The 18,800-nt window shown below is 46.1% G+C and overlaps 1 protein-coding gene across 1 annotated transcript; it reads left to right on the top strand.

The window, feature by feature from the left end:
- On the top strand, window positions 1-18,393 carry LOC109024229 (zinc finger protein 627-like). Its single transcript, XM_063701073.1, has 5 exons — window positions 1-348; window positions 13,084-13,214; window positions 13,551-13,611; window positions 14,571-14,806; window positions 18,159-18,393. The coding sequence occupies exons 2-5, from the start codon at window positions 13,175-13,177 to the stop codon at window positions 18,371-18,373; spliced, it is 552 nt and encodes a 183-aa protein (XP_063557143.1). The 5' UTR covers window positions 1-348; window positions 13,084-13,174; the 3' UTR covers window positions 18,374-18,393.
- The last annotated feature ends 407 nt before the right edge of the window (window positions 18,394-18,800 follow it).

Below are 18,800 nucleotides of genomic sequence, written 5' to 3'. Positions count from 1 at the left end.
CCGGATCTGGCTGTGGCGGGACCCGGGCCTGTCCGCTGCGACTCTGGGGTCTGGGACCCCAGTTCCCCTGGAGCAGCTCGGCCCTCGGTGGTCTCGGCCGCAGGGTGGGGCTGGGCCGGCAGCTGGGACTCCGGGAGTCCTGTCCCGTCCCTGCGCAGTGACTGTCGCCCCAGAGCCCTCTCTGGGCAGCTCCGCGTCTCCCCAGATTGTGCGGGGGCCACGGGAGGATCATGGGGGGATCCCACCTCCGGCCTGGGGTTCCTGTGGGAGGAGCCATGGCCTGTGGGCTCCCCAGTTCCGCCTTTCCTCCCGAAGGCGGCCCCCGCTTCTCCCTGAGTCTTCCAAAAGGTGTGCGAAGCCGGGTCTCCGCGACCCGGTCCGCCAGCCTCGCTCCCCCTTGGGCTGGCCGTAAATCTTGTAATGAACGTTTCCCTCCCCGCAGTCTCTAACGCCAGCGTCTCCACTGCAGTCCACGTGGTTCTCAACTGTTAGTCCCTTTGTTGTACGTTTCAAATCGACGTGGCATTTAAATGATCATTGTTCCACAGAGCAGTGGCTGACTCTTTTAGGAAGATTTCTTTTCTGTCACCTTTTCACATGTAAGGAAAGGAAAGGAAAACCACATGAAACGCTTCTGTTTAAAAAAGCCTTTGTGCCGCTACTTTTATCTTAGACACCTCATCAGACTGCCTTTGGGTTGAGGTTCCTGTCACGCGTGTCCGTATAGAAGACAACTAATCAGGCTTTGTGTGAGCAACAAGGCTGTTAATTCACTTGGGTGCAAGTGGGCTGAGTCCGAAAAGGGAGTCAGTGAAGGGAGATAGGAGAGGGGCAGCTTTATAGGGCTTGGGTAGGCGTGGAAAGTTACAGTTAAAGGTGGTTATCCTTAGCAGAGGACGGGGTCACAGGTGCATGGTGGAGAGATGATGGGACTCATTGTCCAGGAGAAGAATGTCACAGGGTTGATTGATCAGTTGGGGCAGGGCAGGAACAAGTCATAATGGTGGACAAGTCATAATGGTGGAATGTCGTAAGGTGGGTTAATTAGTTAAGGCAGGAACTGGCTGTTTCACTTCTTTGTGGTTTTTCGGCTGCTCCAGACTTCTTGGCTCCTACAGGCCACCTGGACGGATATGTGCAGGTCACGGGTTACAATGGCTAAGCTTCAGCTCACAGGCCTGACATTGTTGTCTTTTTATTTATAAAATATGAAGTTGTAGGAAAAGATTAAAAAAAAGTGTAAGTTCCTTCTGGGGATTACTGGGGTAGGGCTGATGTTTCTCCGGACTGCTTCAAGTGTGACCAGGGACTGCGTGGACGCCTTAAAGAAAATTTTATAATGAGTCTAGTAAGTTTCGGGTCTTGGGTGCATTTTTATGTAGCTAACAAGGTGCCAGTTAGCGTATTTTTGAGCTTGGAACTGCCCTAATAAAATAAGTTCTCTAAAAACAGTAATCAGGCATATTAGCTTTAATGTAGGTGGCGATGAGTTTTTAGGCCAAGGAAGGAATAATGTTTTATGTACCAAAGCCTTTTGTCCCCATTTTCCGTCATACGAATAGTATTCCCTGTTGCTAAGCCGATGATATATTACCCTTTTCCCATAGGTGTGAGTGGCGGTCTGAATGGAGAAGTTCAGTAGTTCTGATTGCAGATCCTATGCAGAGGAGAGATAATAAGGAAAATAATCTTTGTCTCCTGGATTAAGCTGAGGCTGGCAAAGAGTGAAATGTCCCAAGCCTTCTAACAACAAACGACATACTTTGTGTTGTCCTGGATGCTGGTCTGGTTGCCAAATATGTGGAACTGGTCCTGTATGCGTGTACTGTTGTCCATTTCATAAGAGTAGGCTTGAGGACACCATGGGCAAGGATCTGATGGTTGCCAGCCTAAGCGTTTTAGACTTTTGACCCAGAGATTTTTTGTTTTGGGTGTGGAAAAAATTTTAGAGGATAGGGTCTCAAGATATAATCCTTTTTATAGGCGGCAGGTCCTAAGAGATGAGGGTCCAGAGGAACGGATGAAGCCTGCTTGGAAGCATGCTGGGATGGCCGTTTGGAAGGAGTGTTGCATGGAAGCATGGCCTTGACTGGGCGCTGCCAGGAGCTTAAGGGTTGTAGGTTGTTTGTCTGATCGGCTCTCGGCCTAATCTTGTGGCTTCCAGGAGGAAGAGGAGAGATCAAGCTGGCTGTCTGATGGGCATGGCTTTATTCTGGAATGGTGAACCCAATGGAGAGGGTCCTGCAGATGGATGGCAGTTGGTGTGCTATAGATGACCGGGTAGGGTCTGGTCCATTGAGGCTGTAGAGTTTGAGGGGTCAGACTTTTGACAAGGACTGATCATCCAGCTAGGGTGTCTTCATATGGCTGGGAATCTGGAGTAGGCAAGAGAAGATTAGCAGCTTGGCGAATTTCCTGTCTAGCCCACTAGAGGACTGGAAGATAGTTGCCCAGGGGGCTGGTGTCTGGAACAAGATTGTGGCTGAGTAAGAAGGTGCATCCATATAAAATTCAAATGGGTTGTACTCTGTGGCTTCTCAAGGACAGGCCCTAATTCTGAGGAGGGCAAGTGGTAAAAGTACTGTCCAGTCCTTTTTAAGTTGGAGGCTGAGCTTGGTGAGGTGTGTTTTTAAAAGACCATTCATCCGTTCTACCTTTCCTGAAGATTGAGGACGGTAGGGGGTATGAAGTTTCCAGTGAATACCAAGAGCCTGAGTAACTGTGGAAGTAGGGAGGCCAAACTGGGGGATTATATCTGTCAGAAGGGAAGAAATGACCGTAGTAGCCTTTTCAGAGCTAGTGGGAAAGGCCTCGACCCATCCAGTGAAGGTATTGGCCCAAACCAGGAGATACTTAAATTTACAGACACACAGCATATGAATAAAGTCAATTTGCCAATCTTATGTCGGAGGAAATCCATGAGCCTGATGCGTAGGAAAAGGAGGAGGCCTGAGAAAACCTCGGGGGTTGGTGGCATGGCAGACAGAGCATTGAGAGGTGATGGTTTTAAGGATGGATTTCCATGATGGGAAGGAAATGAGGGGCTGTAGGAGGCCAGCCAGAGGCTTATATCCTATATGGAAATGGTCATGAAGGGAAGAGAGAGTAGACTGGGCTTGTGAGGCAGGAAGAACGAATTTTCCATGATCTAAGAACCACTTGCCCTGAGTTGGAAAAGACTGGTAGAGCAGGTTTTTTAGAAGAGGAGTAGGTGGGGGTGATAGAGAAGAAAGAAAATTACTGGCCTTTTGGGGTGAGGGCTAGAATATTTGCAGGTGTGGAGGCATTTGCTGTTTCTTTTGCTGTCCTGTTGGCATAGGCATTTCCTTTAGCAATAAGATCAGTTGGTTTCTGGTGTCCTTTACAATGAATGACCCCAGCTTTGGCCAGCAAGAGAGCAGCATTAAGGAGGGCCTTTATTATAGAGGTATTGATAATGGAAGAGCCTTGTGTGGTGAGAAAACCTCTTTCAGTCCAAATGGTAGCATGGTTGTGGAGGATGTGGAAAGCATATTAGGAGTCAATATAAATTTTAATGTGCATTCCTTTGGCGGCAGAGAGTGCACAAGTTAAAGCAATCGGTTTGGCTTGTTGGGAAGTAGTGGAGGGAGGAAGTGCAGCAGCCTCAATAATAGAGGTATGGGACACGACAGCATAACCAGCTTTAGCTGGCGAGATTTGACTGGGTTTAGAGGAACTGCCTTGAAGAAACCAAGTGTGGTCTGGATTTGGGATTGGAAAAATAGAAATATGAGGAAAGGGGGAAGATGCTATGTGTATTAGGGAGATACAGTCACGTTGGCCAGGACTTGTGTTGGGTGCTAAGTGAGAAGCTGGGTTGAAATCGGACCCACGGGCAATAGTTACTGTTGGGGTTTCAATAAAGAGTGAATAGAGCTGGAGATGTCGAGGGGCAGACAATAAGTGTGAAAGGAGCGAGGAGGATATTAATGCTTGAAGGTTGTGAGAACTGTAGAGGGTAAGTGGAGCATAGCCTGTGATTTTGAGAGACTCTGGAAGTGTTAAAGCGGCGGCTGCCACCACACGTAGACATGAGGGCCAGCCTAGAATTGTGAGGTCAAGTTGTTTGGATAGAAAGGCTATAGGTCGTGGGCCTGGCTCCTGTGTGAGAACTCCAGCAGCACAGCCTTGTGTTTCAGCTGTGTGTAAGGAAAAAGGTTGGGACAAGTCAGGGAGTGCTAGTGTGGGAGCTGTTTCTAGGGCCTTTTTGAGAGAATGAAAGGAAGAATGGGGAAAGGACTTAGGGTCTATGGGATCAGCTAAATTACCTTTAGTGAGTTTGTAAAGCAGTTTGGTTAGAATGGCAAAACCTGGTACCCAGAGTCGGAAGTATCCAACAACGCCTAAGAAGGAAAGGAGTTGTTGTTTGGTGGTGGGGATTGGGGTCTGGGAGATTAACTGAACACAGTCTGCAGGAAGAGTGCGTGTATGTTGATGGAGGACTATGTCGAGATATGTAACACTAGGGGAGGAAATATGAGCTTTAGAGGGGGATACTCAGTACCCCTTTGAGTAGAGATATTGAAGAAGTAGGATAGGATAGTGTCCTGCTGGGAAGATTGGTAAGAAGGGCTGCAAAGAAGAAGGTCTTCAACATATTGAATAAGGTGGGAGGCAGACGGGCAGAAAGAAAGTAAGTCATGAGAGAGGGCCTGACCAAAGTAGTGTGGGCTGTCCCTGAAACCTTGGGGTAGGACAATCCAGGTGAATTGCTGGGACTGGTGGGTGTCAGGGTCAGTCCAAGTAAAGGTGAAAAGAGGTTGGGAGGAGGGATGCAAAGGGATGGTAAAGAAGGCATCTTTGAGGTGGGTAACAGAATAATGAGTTGTGGAAGGGGGTATCGAGGAGAGGAGAGTATAGGGTTTGGCACAACAGGATGGATGGGAAGGACAAAGTGATTTATGAGGTGAAGGTCTTGAACTAGCCTCTAGGACTTGTCCGGTTTCTGGATGGGTAGGATAGGGGAATTGTAAGGAGAATTTGTAGGCTTCAAAAGGCCACGTTGTAACAGGCGAGTGATAACAGGCTTCAGTTCCCTTTAAAGCCTGCTGCGGGCTGGGATACTGGTATTGAGCAGGGTAAGGGTGATTAGGTTTTAATGGAATGGTAAGGAGTGCATGGTCAGTTGCCAAAGAAAGAGTAGAAGTATCCTATACTTGAGGATTAAGGTGGGGAGATACAAGGGGAGGATGCGAAAGAGGCCTTGAATTGGGGAAAAGGACAGCAATGGGGTATGGCTGTAGCCCAGCAATAGTCAGGGAAGCAGATAATTTGGTTAAAATGTCTCAGCCTAATAAGGGAACTGGGCAGGTGGGGATAACTAAAAAGGAGTGCAAAAAAGAATGTTGTCCAAGTTGGCACCAGAGTTGGGGAGTTTTAAGGGGTTTAGAAGCTTGGCCGTCAATACCCACAGCAGTTATGGGGGCAAAGGAAACAGGCCCTTGAAAAGAAGGTAATGTGGAGTGGGTAGCCCCCGTGTTGATTAAAAAGGGGATGGACTTACCCTCCACTGTAAGAGTTACCCGAAGCTCAGCATCTGTGATGGTCCAGGGGGCTTCTGAGGCGATCGGGCAGCATCAGTCTTCAGGCACTAAGCCGAGGAGATCTGGGAAGGAGTCAGCCAGAGAGCTTTGAGCCAGAGCTCCAAGGACCCTAGAAGTGGCTGTGATATTAGTTGGACAGTCCGATTTCCAGTGGGGTCCTGCACAGGTGGGACAGGCTTAGGAGGAATCCCGGGCTGCAGGCATTCCTTGGCCCAGTGGCCAGTTTTGCGGCACTTGAAGCAAGGTCCATGAGATGGTTTTAAAGGAGTGCCTAGAGGCTGTGGTTTGGTTGCTCTGAAGTTTTTGTGTGCCGAAGGCATGGCTGGGGTTTGTCTTACAGCAGAGGCAAGCAATTGCAGCTCTGAAATACATTGCTGCTTGGCTGCCTCTTCTCTATTGTTGAACACCTTGAAGGCGAGATTGATTAATTCCTGTTGTGGGGTTTGAGGGCCAGATTCCAATTTTTGAAGCTTTTTTTGTAATGTCAGGAGCTGACTGAGTGATAAAATGCATATTGAGAATAAGATGGCATTCTGGCCCTTCAGGGTCTAGGGCTGTGAAGTTTCTAAGGGTAGCCACCAAACGGGCCATGAACTGGGCTGGATTTTCATCTTTACCTTGTGTGGCTTCTTAAAGCTTGTCATAATTAACAGCTTTGTATGCTGCCTTTTTCAGCCCTTCAGCTAGGCAAGAGACCACGTAATCTCGCCTAGCTATACCTGGGGAGCCTGTCTGGTATTCCCATCAGGGATCCTCTCAGGGAACTGCCCTGATGCCTTCTTGGAGGTCTGGCTCTTGATGCCAGCAGGTGTTAGCGTGAGATTGGGCTAGGGTATAAACTCTTTCCTGCTCATCTGGGGAGAGGGTAGAGGTCAGGATGACATTTAGGTCACTGCAGGTTAAAGTGTAGGACTGAGTCAAATATTGGAATTCCTGTGTACATTTAGTGTGGTCTGATGATAAAGAGCCCAGACGCTGACTGATTGGGAAAGGTCTGATAGAGAAAAATGTATATGAACCTTTACTATGCCCTCAGCTCCAGCCACCCCTCTAGGAGGAAATTGTTGGGCAGGTGGGGGAGAGCTAGTCATGGAATGAAACTAAGCCGGACCAAGTTTGAGGAGGGGAGGTGATAGAAGAATTATAAGATGGGGGAGCGGAGGCTGAGGAAGAATTGGGACTTGATTCAGCCTGCCAAGGAGTGGCCTGGGGAGGGGGAGAGAGGTCAGAGGGGTCTGCAGAAAAGGGGGATTCAGAGGACTCTGAGGTTGGGGTAGAGACTGAAGGAACGGACGGGAGAGAAAGAAGAAAAATTTGGGATCGGTCACATTGGGAGCAGAGGCTTGGGAGGGAGCGAAGTGTAAAAAATGCCTGGACGCAAGGCACCTCAGACCATTTGCCCATTTTTTGACAAAAATGATCTAGGTCTTGTAGGATGGAGAAATCAAAAGTGCCGTTTTCTGGCCATTTGGAACCATTGTCAAGTTTATATTGCGGCCAAGCAGTATTGCAGAAGAAAATAAGACGTTTGAGTTTTATATCAGGTGTTAGTTTAAGAGAAGTTTTTAAGTACACAGGCTAAGGGGGAAGAGGGAGGAATGGAGGGCGGAAGACTGCCCAAAGTGAAGGAGGTAAGTTTAAAGAGAAAAGTAGAGACACGGAGAAGGGCGGGGGTGAGCAACCAAAGCAGGCGTCCCCGCAAATGACTTGCCACCATGGGAATGTGGGTGAATGACCAAGGCAGGCATCCCCACGGTGATCAGACACCAGTGGAATGTGGGTGAATAATTAGGCAGGCGTCCCCACAGTGATTAGACACTAAGGGAAGACTGTCTTCCTGAGTCTGTGACCAGCGCCGGAGTTTGGGGTCCACGGATAAAATGTGTCTCCTTTGTCTCTACTAGAGAAGAAAAAGACTGGACAGGGAGATTGGAGGGTAGCGAGAGAGGCTGGAGAAAAGAGTGAAGAGACCACTTACCCGATTTGAAATTGGTGAGATGTTCCTTGGGCTGGTCTGAGGACCCGAGGTCGCAGGTGGATCTCTTCACAGAGTGAGGGCCAGGACAGGGGGCCGGTCTCACAAAGTAGTCCCCCTGTCCCAGGTTTTGGCACCAAGTGTCACGCATGTCCATATAGAAGACCACCTAAACAGGCTTCGTGTGAGCAACAAGGCTGTTAATTCACTTGGGTGCAAGTGGGCTGAGTCTGAAAAGAGAGTCAGTGAAGGGAGATAGGAGAGGGGCAGCTTTATAGGGCTGGGGTAGGCCGTGGAAAGTTACAGTTAAAGGTGGTTATCTGTCGTCAGCAGAGGAGGGAGTCACAAGGTGCATGGTGGAGAGATGATGGGACTCATTGTCCAGAAGAATGTCACAGGGTCCATTGATCAGTTGGGGCAAGGCAGGAACACGTCCTAATGGTGGAATGTCGTAAGGTGGGTTAATTAGTTAAGGCAAGAATTGGCTGTTTCACTTCCTTGTTGTTTTTCGGCTGCTCCAGACTTCTTGGCTCCTGCAGGCCACCTGGACATATATGTGCAGGTCACAGGGGTTACAATGGCTGAGCTTCGGCTCAGAGGCCAGACAGTTCCCTTTTGGAAACGTTACAGGGTGATGTGACCTCAGCCCACCCTCTTATCTTTTCCCGGTCGTGGGTTTCAGAAGTGCCTGGGGCTGATCTAAGATGCCCACAAGCTGCCGGGTCTCTTGGAGGGTCATGAATATCAGCTCCTGGGTCATTTCTTCCCAGAGGACAGCCCGAGATGTGCCTATGGGGCCTCTCAGGGGAGCCGCTGGGTGCACCCCCTCCCCCTACCTCCCGGGAGGGAGGAGTCTCCTGGTATCTCCCTCCGTCATCTAAAAGGAAACCCCTTAGGACATTTAGCTTTTCTCACCCCAAGCCCAGTTTTCACTTCTTGGAAATACCTCTCTGTTCAGCCACTCAGACGCTGCTATTGAAGGGAAAAGACTGGAATGATCCCTGTCCTTTGAATCCTCTTAGCCTAGTGAAGGGAGAAAACTATGGCTAAGGACAGGAAAACCACCTTCACTGAGGTGACGCAAAAAGCTGAAACGCACACAATGCAGTGTCTTCTGGGAGGGTGGTCACTGAGTGTATATGTGAGCAGCGTAGGGTTTGGGGCATGTCTGAGGTTATATAGGATGACTTGATCCAACACTTGAGTCAGACTTGCCGGTATTCCAGTTTGCCCTACCCCTCCCTGGGTTTGTCACCTTGAAAATTTTTTTTTCACTTACTTACTTATAATAGAGTCAGGGTCTCACTGCATTGCCCAGGCTGACCTCAAACTCCCGGGCTCAAGCGATCTTCCTGCCTCAAACTCCCAAAGTGCTGGGATTACAGGTGTGAGCCACTGCGCCCGGCCTGAACCTCAGTTTTTAAAAAATTAAATATCAAATGGATTTTATTAGTAGAGTTTGATAGACAAGATAAAATATATCCAAGGAGGCAAGAAAGAGGTGTATTTCAGAAAAAAAAGAAAAAAGAAAAGAAAAGAAATGTCTAGCCTTATATTTCATCCATTAATTTTTTTTTTTTTTTGAGACAGAATCTTGATCTGTTGCCCAGCCTGGAGTACAGTGGTGCCATCTCGGCTCACTGCAACCTCCGCCTCCCAGGTTCAAGTGATTCTCCTGCCTCAGCCTCCGGAGTAGCTGGGATTACAGGCACCTGCCACCACACCTGGCTAATTTTTGTATTTTTAGTAGAGACGGTGTTTCACCATGTTTGCCAGGCTGGTCTCGAACTTCTGACCTCAAATGATCCACCTGCTGGCCTCCCAAAGTGCTCGGATTACAGGCATGAGCCACCCATCATCCGATAAAGTTTTCAATTTACATTTTGTCTTACCCAGATGGCGTGTGATACATTTCTCAGATTTGTTCTTTTCTTTTGGGTGATTTCAAATGGAATTCCAGGGCTTAGCCTTGAGAAGGCTACTGGGGCTGAGAATCTCAGCAAAGTAAGGAAAATCACTCTTCCATTATGGCTGCAGCGAAATGAATACATTTCCACAATAAAGTGTCATAGTTAAATTGGTAAATTACAAAGATTCATTAAAACATCCATTGTTCTCCTTTCCAGAGTGAGAACTTGTGACGGTGAATAACTCTTCTCTTTCCTGGTACCTGGACTTCAGAGATTAATACAAAATCCTGTGGGTCAGGACTTGGCAACACCAAGAAGCATTCAAATATAATGATTTATTCAACTGTGTATTGTCATGGAAATAATAATTAAATGACACATCTTTATTGTCTGAAAGGGATAGATACTTGTGCTTCTCTTGTTGAGCTATATAAAATACAAGCGCCTTACAATTTGTCTTCCCTGCCTATCTATATGGACACTGAGTTTGAGGGATTTTGTTGGTTTCTTCAAACACTGAGTATTTTCTTTTAAAAGTAAGTGAATAATCTTGACTCGAGAGCTGAAACCCTCACACAGTGACTTCATGTTAAGGCGACTCTTGAAAAAGCATCTCAGCTGGGCGTGGTGGCTCACGCCTGTAATCCCAGCTCTTTGGGAGGCCAAGGCGGGTGGATCACTTGAAGTCAGGAGTTCAAGACTAGCCTGAGTAACATGGCAAAACTCTGTCTCTACTAAAAATACAAAAATTAGCTGGGCGTGGTGGCGGAAACCTGTAATCCCAGCTACTCAGGAGGCTGAGGCAGGAGAATTGCTTGAATCCCAGGCGGGGCAGAGGTTGGAGTGAGCTGAGATCACGTCACTGCCTCCAGCCTGGGCGATAGAGCAAGACTCAGTCTCAAAAAAAAAAAAAAAAAAAGAAAGAAAGAAAAAGAAAAAACACCTCAAAGGTTAGGAATGATTCTTTCACAGGGAGGAGCAAACAAGATTAGAGAGAAGGTGATGGTGGTGGTGGTGGTGGTTGGCAGGGAGATGACAGAGACCAGAAGAAAGCTTTATCCTAAGGTCTGCCTCTTCTTCAGAGGGAAATAAAGAAGGCCTTGTATTTTGGCTAAGGGTGGGTTAAACATTTGCCTTAGGTTTAAAAAAAATTAAAACAAATTTAAAGATCTACTTAGCTTTTATTCGCAATTCCTGAACCGAAGAAGCATCCCATTCTATAAAATAGAATAAGAACTCCTGCTTTGTATAATGAAATAGGTTATTCTTGTAAGAGGAACAACAAAACAGAACAATTTAAAAAATCATTAGGTTACTTTTATTGTAAGCGTCCTTATTACATATTATGCCAGCTCAGGTTGGCTGGGTTTTATTTTTGTTTTTTTAATTGGTTGCTGTGACTCTCCTGCTCTCAGGAAAAACTGGTGCATTTGAGGATTTGCCTCCTTCCTTAAAGGTTCAGTTTGATTATGTGGTACTTAGCCTGAGTGACTCCATTTTGGTTTGTTCTGGTCTGCTGGGGCCTAGTGCAGGAGCGCAGTCCAAAACAGTGGCCTCTCATAAGTTTTGTTTAACACTTTCTTCTAAGAGTTGTTTGGTTTGAGCTGGTCCCTTTAAGTCTTTAATCCATTTTTATTTCATTTTTCTATGTTATATAAATTATGGGTCCAACTTTATTTTTTCACATGTGGCTATCCAGTTTTCCCAGCACCATTTTTTAAAATAGAGCAGCCTTTTTCCATTGCATTATCTAAGCATTCTCTTCAAAAATCACTTTACCATCTATATATGGGTATCTTTCTTGGCCCCTGTATCTATTCCAGTGATGTATATCTCTGTCTTTAGGCCAGTACCACACTGTTTTGGTTCCTGTACCTTGGAGTATTTATTTGAGGATTGTTGCATCAATAATCATAAAGGATATTTGCAAATCAAATATTGTATCATTGTCTTTATTGTCAGCACAATTTCGGGGCCTCAAGGAATAAACTAGGATATGTTCCTACCTCCTAAAGTTTTTGGAAGAGTTTGAGGAGGATTGGTGTTAATCTTCCTGAAGTGTTTGGTCTGTTTCATCGCTGAAACTATATGGTGCTGGGCTTTTGTGAGTTGAGGGGTTTTGATTACTGCATCAATCTCCTTATTAGTTGTAGATCTGCTCCAATTTTTTCTTTCTTTTTTTTGAGACAGAGTCTCGCTCTGTCTCCCAGGCTGGAGTGCAGTGGTGTGATCTTGGCTCACTGTAAGCTCCGCCTCCAGGGTTCATGCCATTCTCCTGCCTCAGCCTCCCGAGTAGCTGGGACTACAGGCGCCTGACACCACGCCCAGCTAATTTTTTTTGTATTTTTAGTAGAGATGGGGTTTCACCGTGTTAGCCAGGATAGTCTCGATGTCCTGACCTCGTGATCCGCCTGCCTCAGCCTCCCGAAGTGCTGGGATTACAGGCATGAGCCACCGCGCCTGGCCCAATTTTTTCTTTCTTTATGACTTAGTCATATGTTGTGTGTTTCTAGAAATATGCCAACTTCATCAATGTTATTCAGCTTGTATGTGTGCCCGTAGTGACTTCGTAAATGTGGCATAAGGCATGCAGCTGTCTCACTTGTTTTCTGCTGTTGTAATACAGAAGCCCTCTTGAAGTGGCAGTAAGGTGTGGGGTGTGGGGAAGCATTCCATTGACCTATGCTTTGGCCTCATTTTTTGGAATCCTGTGTTTCTGGGTTGTAGCTTTCTTAAGTACTTCTCATTCTCACCCTTCCCTAGTTGTGGCAGGGAGATTGAAGTGGGTGGAATTGGGTATTTCTCTTGCTTCAGGAGGTCAGCTCTGCCAGCATCCCAGTTGGTAGGCTTTGGGAAATAGTTTCTTCTGAAGGCAGGAGATGTTAAGAAGAATAGCATTCTCTGGGCATACTTCAAAATTGCTAATCTTTCACATCTTCTGCCAAAAGCAGGAAGCAGTTTTTCTCTCTTCTTCACTGGAAGAACTGGTAGGATTTCTGGAGGTGCATGTCACTAATTAGTGGGGACCCCTTAGGTCTGGGCCTCCTGGCATTTTTAACTCTCAAATTTGTCCACACTATCTCCAGCAATTCGTCAATTAAAATTTAGCTTTTCCTAAATTTTACTGCTTCCAAAGAGGTTTTTGCTTATTGGTTTCAGTTTTAGGAAATTATATGACTCTTTTATCAGTTGGGTTCATGGTATCCCATCCAAATTTCATATCCCATATGTTATCAAAGATCAAACTTTGTGAACAAACATTTCTAAGGATACGGAGTTTCAGGACTCCTAGTGTTAAGTCTCTTCTGCACACTAGGTGGTAGGAGGACTTTTATGACAGGTGCTATAGACCCACTGTGTGAAGAGAAATTAGGGTGACCCAGGCAGTACATCCTACTCCCTGGACCCACCAAGGAGAGCTGTATTCCTGTTTCATGGTTGCTTTACCAAATAATTCTAGCATCGGAATTGCTATGTGAGAGGAAGTAAGTATACACAGAGTAAGAGGTGTGATAACCAAGTCATAGAAGAAATGTTTGGAGAACATGGAATCATGTGAACTTATTATGTGGTAAGTACAGATACCCAGGGCCGTCAGTCTCACCATCCTTTTCTACACATGTGGATGCTTCAGGACTCCGGCCTTTGAGGATGTGGCTTTCAACTTCACCCTACAGGAGTGGGCTTTGCTGGGTCCTTCCCAGACGAAACTCTACAGAGATGTGATGCAGGAAACCATCAGGATGCTGGCCTCTGTAGTTAAGGGTAACAACATTTCTTTTCTTAGTCATTTAGAGAACAAGTCTTTCTTACCCATCAGTTGAGCTGCTCAATGATTTGGAATGTAGAAAGGAAATACTTTGATAAATAAATAGGCAAAAAAATTAGCTGGTGTGCTGGCACACACTTGTAGCCCCCCCTAACTTGGGAGGCTGAGGTGGGAGGATTGCTTGAGCCTGGGAGGTAGAAGTGGCAGTGAGCCAAGATTGTGCCATTGCAGTCCAGTGTACCATGGTCATGGTGTACCATGAACCTAGAATTCAATAATTTTAAAATAATTTTGTAATAATTCATAATGATTTTTCTCTATCTGCATTTTAGGAAAGAAATGGGAAGATGAGAACATTGAAGATCTGTACCAAAATCCTGGGAGAAATTTAAGGTAATTTTCAAGAGAAAGCAGTGTCCGTCAAGAGAATCGTAGACTGTCAGGAAATTCTAAAAACAAGCCCAGTTTCAATCTGTTTATTCTTAGAAAACTTTCTCTATAAATATATACTTAAATGAGACATATATATGTTTGCAAAAAAAGTTTACATGGAAACACTATTATGAAACCACATATAGGCTAGGTGCAGTGGCTCACACCTGCAATCCCAGCACTTTGGGAGGCCAAGAAGGGTGGATTGCTTGAGGTCAGGAGCTTGAGACCAGCCTGGGCAACATAAGGAGATCTATTCTCTACCAAAAAAAAAAAAAAATTAGCTAGGTGTGCCAGCACACACCTGTAGTTCCCCTTACTTGGGAGGCTGAGGTGGGAGGATTGCTTGAGCCTAGGAGGTAGAGGTTGCAGTGAGCCAAGATTGTGCCATTGCACTCCAGCCTGGGTGACAGAGCTAGACCCTGTCTTAAAAAAAAAAAAGAAGAAACCCCATGTTAATATTTCTATTTTCATAGCAGCTGTAGTTGGGCGCTCTTGCAGACCGTTCAATCCAATCATGGCCAAACAGTGGAAACAGGTTAGAAATCCTACCTACGCTTCCATTGATGATGTTAAAAACATAAATCCAGGAGGTTGAGGCAGGTGGATCACTTGAGGTCAGGAGTTTGAGACCAGCCTGGCCAACATGGTGAAACCCCAAATCTACTAAAAATACAAAAATTAGCCAGGTGTGGTGGCGGGTGTCTGTAATCCCAGCTACTTAGGAGGCTGAGGCAGGAGAATCGCTTGAACCTGGGAGGCGGAGGTTGCAGTGAGCCGAGATCGCACCACTGCACTCCAGCCTGGCAACAGAGTGAGTGAGACCCTGTCTCCAAAAAAACTCCAGATAAATCCAATACCCATCAATAACAAATAAATTATTTATAAAAAATACTTAATAACGTACTTATTTTGTACAGAAATCATATGGTAGAGAGACCCTGTGAAAATAAAGAAGATAGTCAATGTGGAGAAGACTTTAGCCAGATTCCAGGTCATAATCTGAATAAGAAAACGCCTCCTGGAGTAAAGCCACCTGAAAGCCACGTGTGTGGAGAGGTCGGCGTGGGGTATCCATCCACTGAAAGGCACATCAGAGATCGCCTCGGACGCAAACCCTGTGAATATCAGGAATGTAGACAGAAGGCATATACATGTAAGCCATGTGGGAATGCCTTTCGTTTTCAGCACTCGTTTCACATACACGAAAGGCCTCACAGTGGAGGAAACCTCTATGAATGTTAGGAATTTCAGAAAACATTCACTTCCCCCCCAGACCTTCAAAGACGTGAAAATGCATAGTGGAGATGGACCTTACAAACGCAAGGTGGGTAGGCAAACCTTTGACTCTCCCGGTTCATTTTGAATACATGGAAGATCTCATTCTGGAGAGAAACCCAATGTGTGTAGGCACTGTGGGAGCGCCTACAATCATTTCAGTTTCGTGTGTGTGTGTGTGTGTGTGTGGCAAGGTCTCACTCTTGTCATCCAGGCTGGAGTGCAGTGACACGATCTCAGCTCACTGCAGCCTCTGCCTCCCAGGTTCAAGTGATTCTCCTTCCTCAGCCTCCCAAATAGCTGGGATTACAAGCACGTGTCACCACGGCCGGCTATTTTTTGTATTTATGGTAGAGACGGTGTTTCACCATGTTGGCCAGGCTGGTCTCGAACTCCTGGCCTCAAGTGATCCGCCTGCCTTGGCCTCCCAAAGTGCTGGGTTTACAGATGTGAGCCACCACACTTAGCTGGGATTCCTCTTAGCAAGAGCTGAAAGACTAGGGTAAAAGGACTCAGGGCCCCAACAAGCCTGTCTTGAAGCTCTTTTTGATGGTAGGAGCACCCGGTGACCAAAGATACCCATACATCACAAACGTCTGGATAGAAGTAAGAGGTCTCCCTCCCATGCTCTGTCATTGAGTGCACACCAAGTTTCTTGGGTTATATATTTGGCATTTCTGTAATTCCATAGAGATAATCATCAACGGTTTTCCCCAAGTGATACCTCCTTGAGGGCATCCTAATCCTTGAGCACTGGCATACTGTTTCAGTGCCAGTCTTGTGGCCATTTCTAGGCCTAAGTTTTCCAGTTTAAGTCCCCTCTCTGAGCCTTCTGGCCGGAAAATGTCTTTGTGAATCCACATCCACCCATGCTTTCGAAGAGTCAACAGAGATCCCAAGCGGCTGTGATGTGAGATGGTGGAGGAAGCAGTGGCAGAACCCAGGTCATGAGTGTGAGTGACCTCAGTTACTCCAATCCCTGCAGCTACATAAGAGCTCAGCCACCCACAGACACGGTCACAATAGTCTCACAACTGAAGAAGACGCCAAGGTTATATTTCTTCTTCAGCACTGGTTTTGTTGTGTCCCATAAGACAGGGGTTCCCCAAAACACCCAGCTGGTACCGGTCTGTGGCTGTTAGATCTGGGCCACACAGCAGGAGAGTGGTGGAAGGGGTGGGGTGGGGTGAGCATTACCACTTGAGCTCCGCCTCCTGTCAGATGGGTCAATGGTGGCACGCTGGCATTAGATTCCTATAGGAGCGTGAACCCTATTGTGAACTGTGCACACGAGGGATCTGGGTTGGGTGCTCCTTATGAGAATCTCATCCCTGATGATCTATTACTGTCTCCCATCACCCTCAGATGGGACAGTCCAGTTGCAGGAAAACAAGCTCAGGGCTCCCACTGATTCTACATGATGGTGAGTTGTATAATTACCTCATTATATATTACAATGTAATAATAATAGAAATAAAAGTGCACAACAATAAATGTCATGTGCCTGAATCATCCCGAAACCATCCCCCAACCCCAGTCTGTGGAAAAATTATCTTCCATGAAACTGGTCCCTGGTGCCAAAAAGGTTGAAGCCTGCTGATGTGCAGTATATGGAGTATTTCCACAGTACACGTGCAATAGTCATAAACTCAAAAGCACAATGGTAAAATATATATGAAATAATTGAGAAGTGATACATTTTAAGCAGTTATTACAGCTTTAAGCTTCTAGAGTTCATTACTTTCTCACCTGCTTAATCTTTAAGAAAATTATTTGTCTCTAAGAATTTCTGAGACTTTCAGATAGAAGAATCAATCTCCTTATAATCTGTATTTACAGAAGACCTGTCATCAATTGGTAGGTGCTGAAAATAATGCTAAGAATCATAGATGAACCTTTCAATCATGACAGAAGTGAGAAGACAGAGCTCAGTCCTAGATTCCCTTAATTTATTTCACTGTAATTTCATACAATTTACTTTTAATGAGAGCTGTGTTTAACAACCAGGTTGCAAAAATTTTCAGACGTTGACAACTGGCTGTTCTGAGTTGGGTGAAGCCGTTTAGTCATCACCTCCCCCGATCCCATCCTCCCTCAGGTGGCTGAACATGTCACTCATAGGATTTATTTATTTATTTTTAATTTGTAAATAATTGTTGGTAGAGATGGGGGGTCTCATTATGTTTCCCAGACTGGTCTTGAACTCCTGGCCTCAAGTGATCCTCCTGCCTCGGCCTCCCAAAGTGCTGGGATTACAAGGATTTAAACCCTCTGGTGACTCGCCAGACATCAAGAGGAAGCCACGGCTCCTTCGACCACCCTCCAAGTCTCCTTGAGCTGTCCTTGGCCACCTCTCTAGACCCTCTTCCATCTTTGTCCTCTCCTTGCCTCATGTCCCTGGCTTACTAGACTTCATTCAGGCTCGTTCCACCATATCCCTCTGAAGCCATCTTCAAGACTCTGTTCTGTCTACTTGTAGCACCTTTTCTCTGATCTTCTGACTGGCTGAAGTCTACTCATCCTTATGACTCCCATCACCAATTTTGATGGACTTTTCCTGGTCCTGCCACCCCTCCTTGCTAGCTCAACATCGATCACACCATGACATAATTTTTTTTTTTTTTTTGAGGTGAAGTCTAACTCTATCACCCAGGCTAGAGTGCAGTGGTGCAATCTTGGCTCACTGCAACCTCTGCCTCCTGGGTTCAAGCGATTCTCCTGCCTCAGCCTCCCGGGTAGCTGGGACTACAGGTGCCCGCCACCGCGCCCAGCTAATTTTTGTATTTTTAGTAGAAACGGGGTTTCACCATGTTGGCCAGGCTGGTCTCGAACTCCTGACCTCATGATCCATCCGCCTTGGCCTCCCAAAGTGCTGGGATTACAGGCGTGAGCCACCGTGCCCTGCCACCGTGACATAATTTTAACTTTAATATTTGTGTCTTTCCTGCCACTGTGTACTCCACAGGAGATGGTTTCCAGCTTCATTTATCTTTGTACCTTGGTGCCAGGCACACAGTTGTCGCTCCATAAATGTCTGCATATTAGTTACTTGGTGTGAGCATGTTTTATAATCCCGATTAGTCTGTTTATGTGCTCCTGAAACAGATAAGTTAGAAATGGTTAAGTTCAAAGTTATTCATTGTATTTGTATCATTCCAAATTTTGAAAAATCTCTCCAAAAATTTTAAGGCTTTAATTTGTATACGTGCTGCCATATCTTATTTCTGCAGGTCCTTCCAGTGTGTCTAAATTCCTCCAAGACAAAGATGCCAAGAACATACACTGGGGAAATGACACTGTCTTCAGTAAATGGTCCTGGGAAAACCAGATATCCATGTACAGAAGAATGAAACTAGACCCCTATCTCTCACCACATAAAAAAATAAAGTCAAAATGGATTAAAGACTTAAATCTAAGACCCCAAACTATGAAACTACTAAAATAAAACATTAGGGAAGCTCTCCAGGACGTTGGTCTGGGCAAAAATTTCTTGACTACACGCATAGACAACGAGAGCAAAAATGGGTAAATGGGATCACATCACGTTACAACCTGCACAGCAAAGGAAACAATAAACAAAGTGGGCTGGGCGTGGTGGCTCACGCCTGTAATCCCAGCACTCTGGAAGGCCGAGGTGGGCTGATCACCTGAGGTCAGGGGTTCGAGACCAGCCTGGCCAACATGGTGAAACCCCATTTCTACTAAGAATACAGAAAACTAGCTGGGCATGGTGGCATGTGCCCATAATCCCAGCTACTCGGGAGGCTGAGGCAGGAGAATTGCTGGGACCCGGGAGGTAGAGGTTGCACTGAGCCAAGATTGAGCCACTGTGCTCCAGCCTGGTCGACAGAGCTAGACTCCATCTCAAAAAT

Source organism: Gorilla gorilla, chromosome 20 (assembly GCF_029281585.2).
Source record: "Gorilla gorilla gorilla isolate KB3781 chromosome 20, NHGRI_mGorGor1-v2.1_pri, whole genome shotgun sequence".
Classification (NCBI taxonomy): domain Eukaryota; kingdom Metazoa; phylum Chordata; class Mammalia; order Primates; family Hominidae; genus Gorilla; species Gorilla gorilla.
The sequence above is the reverse complement of the archived record's forward strand: the minus strand, read 5'-3'. Positions and strand labels throughout refer to the sequence as shown.

Coding starts and splice junctions, on each gene's coding strand:
- LOC109024229 (XM_063701073.1), top strand. CDS start 13,175: ATGCAGGAAACCATCAGGATGCTGGCCTCTGTAGTTAAGG. Junction 13,215..13,550: donor GCTGGCCTCTGTAGTTAAGG/GTAACAACATTT, acceptor TCTGCATTTTAG/GAAAGAAATGGGAAGATGAG. Junction 13,612..14,570: donor AATCCTGGGAGAAATTTAAG/GTAATTTTCAAG, acceptor TATTTTGTACAG/AAATCATATGGTAGAGAGAC.